The sequence below is a fragment of the Eumetopias jubatus genome, unplaced genomic scaffold (genome assembly GCF_037043125.1).
Source record: "Eumetopias jubatus isolate StellerSeaLion01/CBP00866 unplaced genomic scaffold, mEumJub1_p1.0 scaffold_13, whole genome shotgun sequence".
NCBI classification, from domain to species: Eukaryota; Metazoa; Chordata; class Mammalia; order Carnivora; family Otariidae; genus Eumetopias; species Eumetopias jubatus.
Genome location: NW_028274819.1, coordinates 8,682,126 through 8,688,125, shown reverse-complemented (window position 1 = coordinate 8,688,125; position 6,000 = coordinate 8,682,126). Strand labels below are relative to the sequence as shown.

Here is a 6,000-nt window from a genome sequence, read left to right as displayed (position 1 = left end):
GAATCCCCTTCAATATTCCTTGCAGGGCTGGTTTAGTGTTCACAAGTTCCTTTAGTTTTTGTTTGTCCTGGAAACTCTCTCTCTCCTTCTTTTCTGAATTACGGCCTTGCTGGACAGAGTATTCTTGGCTGCATGTTTTTCCCACTTAGCACCCTGACTACATCCTGCCAGGTCTGTGTAGATAGGTCTTCTGCCACCTCCTGTCCCAAACTGCTTTCATGATTTTCTCTTAATCTTTGAATTTGCAAGCTTCACTAGTGTATGGCGAGGTGTTGACCTATTTTTATTGATTTTGAGCGGGGTTCTCTGGCCTCCTGGACTTGATGTCTCTTTCTGTTCTCCCATTAGGGAAGTTCGCAGCTGTAATTTCTTCAAAGAAACCTTCTGCCCCTCTCTCCTTCTCTTCATCTTCTGGGACCCCTATTATCTGGATATTATGTCACTTACGGAATTATGAGATCTCAGCGTCTCCCTTCAAGATTCACTAGTGGTCTTCTTCTCTTCTTTGAGCTTCCTTGTTTTCCATCATTTTATCTTCTATATCGCTGACTCTGTCTCGCCTCACTTATCTCACTTTTGGAGCCTCCATTTAGGACAGCATCTCTGTAATAGCATTTTTAATTTTGGCCTGACTAGATTTTAGTTCTTTGAATTCCAAGGGAAGGGATTCTCTAGTGTCTTCTCTGCTTTTTCAAGCCCAGCTATTGCCTTTATAATCATTGTTTTAAATTCTACTTGAAACATCTTACTTATATCCATATTGATTAAATCCCTGGCCAGGAGTACTACCTCCTATTCTGTCTTTTAGGGTGAATGTCTCTGTCTCATCATTTTGTCCAGAAAGAAGAGAAGAAAGAAAGTGAAAAGACAACAATAATAAAAACAACAGAAAAAAACAGACACAAAACAAAAGAAGAAAAAAATCAAACAAGAACCAAAACAAAAAACTAGATACTCGGTGTGTTTTGGTCTGCTTGTTACAGGAAACTGATCTTGAAATAGGAAAAAGAGCAAAACTTACATATATCCATAAATAAAATAAAATAAAATACAATGAAAAGAAACCAAAAATAATATATAGATAATGTATATATATAATAGAAATTTAAGAAAGTAAAAAAGAATTGAAAGAATAAGAAAATAGTTGAAAAAATAATACTAAAGGACTAAAGAATAATAATAATAATAAAAAAACCCCACGAATGCTATATACTGTTTTCCCCAAGAGCCAAAGCTTTGCAGTTCTCTATGACGTGTAAACTTGGTGTTTGAGTGATGTTCCTGCTGGTCTGTGTGGGAGGCCCCTGTTGTGCTGATTCTCAGGTGTCCTTCCCAAGTGGGATTTGCTCTCCCTTGCCAGCAGGCTGGGCTCAGTGTACGTGACTCCAGACTCCACTGGGTGCCTCTCCTTTGCTCCCTTTAGGCTTTCAGCACCAATGGGGGATGAAAATGGCAGAGCCCGGATCTTTAGCCCCAGAGCTGAAAGCTTCACCCCCGACTCTACAGTGCACCCTCACAGACAAGCAACCACTCTTGTCTCCATGGTTGCCCTCCTCACTCTGTGTTCACCCAGCATCTGACTCAGCATTTTTATCTCGGGCCCGCCAACCCTCTTGAAGGCTCCAAACTTTCAGGACTGTTGTGGTGCGCACCTCCCCGACTCCTCCAGCGGGAGGAATAGGGGTCTCCTCATGCTTCTGCAGCTTGCTGGGCCCCTGCTGGGAGAGCAGTCGCCTGACCCCGTTCCTGATTTCTAGCAACCCGGGGGAGAAAGCTGGCACTGGGATCACTGTCTGCAGCCGGCTTCTCCGCTCTGATGTTTGGGAACTCTGCAGCACTCAGGTGCCCCCGTTCTTTCTGTGACCTCGGGGATCCCGAGACCACCTGGGATTCTGCCCCACTTTGCCACCTGAGTGCCTTTAGCCAGGGACATCCCTACCAGAGCAGACTTCTGAAAGTTCTGATTATGTGCTCTACTTCTTATAAGACTTTGTGGTAGCCTCTTGAAGCAGGCTACCTCCTCTTGCCCTGTCCTCCTATATATAACCCCAGCTTCAAGGCCAAGGAAAGGCGTGGAGAGCAGAGGGAGATAAGAGAGGATTTCACGAGATGGGCAAGAGCCTTTACTGACTTTCCTCATGGCAGACGTTTGCTTTGGTTTGGTGTGGACTCCACCGAACAGCCACAGACTGCAGCTGCGGAGTCCGAGAAGCCGTGTCGGCTCTAGTCCCAGGCCGACGGTCCGAGTTGTCTGATGGGTCCTGCTCTTGCCCATCGGCCAGGCCCGCGTGTCTCCCTTGCCGTTCCCCTGTCTCCCCACAACCAGAAACACCCGTGACTTGAAATAGCTGGAGCCGGACTGGCTCCTGCAGGACAAAGAACACAGCCACAGACCCAAAGGGAGAGAGAAGGGCCGAAGCCCAGGGCGCCACCGTGCGTGGCCAGGTCCAGAGCCCAGCTGCGCCTCCACACACTTCACACCAGCCAGTTCTTGCTGCGTCTCCTCCAGTAAAGTGCTCCCTTGTTGGGTTTTATTTTACTCTGTAAAAATAAGCCTTATTCTCAAACAGAATGAAATCCACAGACCAAACCTCAAAACCTCTGGGGCAACGAGATCCCCTAAATGGACAAAGTCACTGCTGACGGGACGGGCCCTTCAACTCATTGCTGCTGCCGCCCGTTTCTTGAGAACATGACTCCAATGAGGCTCATGGTTGCCAAGCCGGCTCCTGTGATGCCAGTCACCACAAGGGCATCCTGGACCTGTAGGAGACAGGGGAGGTCACACTCCGTCAGGAATCCGAGGACGGGCTGTATGTTCAAGAACATTCAGCTCAAGGAGACTCACGTGCCCCTTGGCCCACTTGACAAACTCAGGAGTCAACAAATATTGGCCGGGAAATGGGGAGAAAAGGACTAGATGGGGAAGGAGCCGCTGGATGGAGCCAGCCGGCCAGGGCTGTACATGGGCTCCAGGGCAACTCGATCCACTCTGTGGGTATTTAAAGCACCTAAATCCCCAGAGGGCGATTGTGGAAAGGACAAGAAGATGAAGGCAGGAGGGCTGAGATCCTGGCGGCCATCAGGGAGCCCTTGCAGCCAGTGTGAGGCGGCGCAGGAACGGCTCTCGAATGCTGACCATGTCACACCTGTGGCCCCCGGGAGAGCAAGGACCTCACGTGTGTCACTTGTCTTGCTCCTCGCTGCATCCCCCACCCAGTTCTGCCAGGCACAGGGGTGCTCTTTACGAGTCCTTAAAGAAATGACCCAACTTGGAGTTGTAGTGATGTTCTACTTGAAATGATTAGCCCTGCAGGTTCTGCGGTTCGGTGTATGGAGCAGAGACTCTAGAGAAGGACAGCTGGGGTTGGAATCCTGCCTCTGCCACTTGTTAGCTGTGTGTTTTGGGGACAACAAACGTGGAAGCCAGAAGGGGTGGGCGTGGAAGCTGTGCCCCAGATCTTCCATAAATGAGTCCTTCAGCTCATACATAAGCCTGTGGACCTTGAGTATCCCTTGCCTAAGTGCTCTCTGGGGCCTTAGGACACCTGTCCTAGTGCTGGCTTGGCCCACACTCTTCCTGACATCTCTGCGGGCATCAAGAGCGACCCTTGGGGTGAATCCTAGAGGTGAAGGATCCTAGAAGGCCTGCAGAGGTCCTCCGTCCAACTCCTCCTCCTGCACATGGGGAAACTGAGGCCCAGGGAAGGAGTGACCTGTCCACAGACCCCAAGTGGTTCAGAAGCTGATTGAAGATTTGAGTTTAGACTTCCTGACTCCCAGCCACTGGGTCATGGTGATTCTCCCCTCTGGCTGCACAGCTTGGTCACCACCACCCCAAGGGGACCTCCAGGAGGAAGAGGGATCGTCTCAAACAGAGCCTTACCTGCCTGCTCTCCGGTTTACCATATCTCAGGCTAGTGGCAAAGTGCTCACAGTTCCTGTGCAGAAGATTGTATTCCATCTCCTGACCAACCTTCTGCTTCGCAGAGTAAATGATCTGGTTCACAGGTTTTGGTCTATACTTGTTGTCCAAAAGGTTGTTGACCTTATAGCGGCAGCCCGCCACCACGTCCCGCAGGAGCTCCCGTTTTACTACTCCTTTGTTGCTCAGAGCACAGAACATGCTGCTGCATCTAGCCCACGGGAACTCACCTGGAATCAAAGACACCACCATGGTCATCGGGAGCTGCAGGGGAAGGCGAGACAGGGAGGGAGAAGGGGCAGGACGAGAAAGAGAACCAAGGGAGTACACTATTGTGGGCTTGCGGTTTGTCTTTTCACAAATGTGATTGGGGCATTCATAGATTTTGTTCTTTTTACTGAACGAGCTGTGAATTTTTTTAAGTCAGTGAATGTCATGATTGCGTATGCAGTCATTGTATTCCATCACATGGATATAGATCATCTATCTGACCAAGCCCTATTATTGAACATGTTGGTTGTTCAAAGATTTTGCCATTTTAAACAGTGGTAGTCAAGTATTTAGTATTTGCTCAATTTTGTGCACTCAGACATTTCAGAAACAGATCAAATTTATTTGATCACACACTGTTTACTTTCCATATATTACTTCATCGTCTTTAACTTTGGAGGTAAATATTATCTCCATTTGATAATCCAAATATTGGTGTTGGGGAGGTCATCTAGAAAATGTGACCACCAGTGACCATGAGGTCGCCCCCAGCAATCAGAGGCTCCTCATCTCATCCCACCCTTGGAATGTGCATTCTACTTGCCTTCCGTGCCTCCAGACCTATGGGACTCCACTCGATTACTCAATGGGATGTGGATGTATGGTCTGCTCAAGCAAGCTCAGGGAGTAACCAACTCAGGATTCCCTTGCTCAGCCCTTTCCTCTAATTGTTCTCATGATGGTAACAAATATTTTGAAAATAATATTTCCAACAGTGCTTACCTGGAGAAGTCAGATGGATCACATAACCGTCTCCCACATAGATGGCCCAGTGCTCGTAGCCAATGCGGAAAATCTGAATCAGGTCTCCAGGTTTGGGTTCTTCACAAAACTGCAACACAAAAGCCCAAGATGGTGTAGGAAGCCTTCTAGGCAACAGTAGAGTGCCCAGCTGGGGCCCTGAAGCTTGGCCTGGGGACCCCACTGGGTGCTTTTCATCACCTGGTGAGAGCCTGCAGTGGGAGGGAACTCCTGGCCCCTGTGGGGCCCTCATCCTGCTGTCACTTTCAGAGGTTCTGCACAACCAGGGGCTGGGAGCCTGGAGAAAAGGTCCTTGTGGGATGGGAGAGTGGAGATTTGTTCAGTGTGTGCATATTATTGTATATGTATGTGCGCACGCTCACGTTGTATGGGATGTGTGTGAGGGAGCACATGCGTGTATATGTACATGTGGTGCATGTGTGTCTGTGTGTTGTGTTCCCTGAAAATGCACATCAGCATGTGCTGTGTATGTTGGGTTTGCATGTGGTTGTCGGATATACTCATGTGCACATCTGTTGTGTTGTGTCCTGTATGGGGATTTCGCGTATGTGTTGGGCATTGTTATGCACACATTAGTGTGTGTGTATATGTTGGGTTTGCATGTGTGTGTTGGGTGTACTCATGGGCACATCAGTGGATGTGTTTATGTTGGGTTTGCATGTGTGTGTTGGCCGTACTCATGTGCACACCGAGGCTGTGAGCATGCATGTGCAGGTGCTCTGTACACCTGCTCCAGAGCCTGCGGACATGACCACCTGCATGAAAACCCCTTTACTGAGCCTGGGAGCCGTGCTGGTCCACCCCCTCCACGGGCGGCCCGGTCACCAGGGGGTGCCGACCCTGCCTCGCTCACCCGCAGTTGCCTCCTGGTGAAACGTACTCTGGGGCCGGGTTTGAGCCAGGTGACCCCGCCCCCTGGGGCAGAGCTGATTGGATCAATGAAAGCACCTGACCCACGGCAGCCAATCGGAAGGCTCAGCCGGGTGCAGTGCTGAGCCAACCAGACTCCCGGGACCTGGACGCGGGGGACTGAGAGTGGCCCC

At 49.7% G+C, this 6,000-nt stretch overlaps 1 protein-coding gene across 1 annotated transcript; it reads right to left on the bottom strand.

The window, feature by feature from the left end:
• Nucleotides 1-2,504: 2,504 nt before the first annotated feature.
• Nucleotides 2,505-5,237, bottom strand: LOC114204218 (phospholipase A and acyltransferase 3-like). Its single transcript, XM_028097379.2, has 3 exons — nt 4,919-5,237; nt 3,887-4,155; nt 2,505-2,763 (listed from the first exon to the last, which is right to left on the bottom strand). Exons 1-3 carry the CDS (start codon nt 5,187-5,189, stop codon nt 2,662-2,664), a joined length of 642 nt encoding a protein of 213 aa, XP_027953180.1. The 5' UTR covers nt 5,190-5,237; the 3' UTR covers nt 2,505-2,661.
• Between the last annotated feature and the right edge of the window lie 763 nt (nt 5,238-6,000).

Coding starts and splice junctions, on each gene's coding strand:
- LOC114204218 (XM_028097379.2), bottom strand. CDS start 5,189: ATGAGGGCCCCACAGGGGCCAGGAGTTCCCTCCCACTGCAGGCTCTCA. Junction 4,156..4,918: donor GATCCATCTGACTTCTCCAG/GTAAGCACTGTT, acceptor CTTTGATTCCAG/GTGAGTTCCCGTGGGCTAGA. Junction 2,764..3,886: donor GTAAACCGGAGAGCAGGCAG/GTAAGGCTCTGT, acceptor TGTCTCCTACAG/GTCCAGGATGCCCTTGTGGT.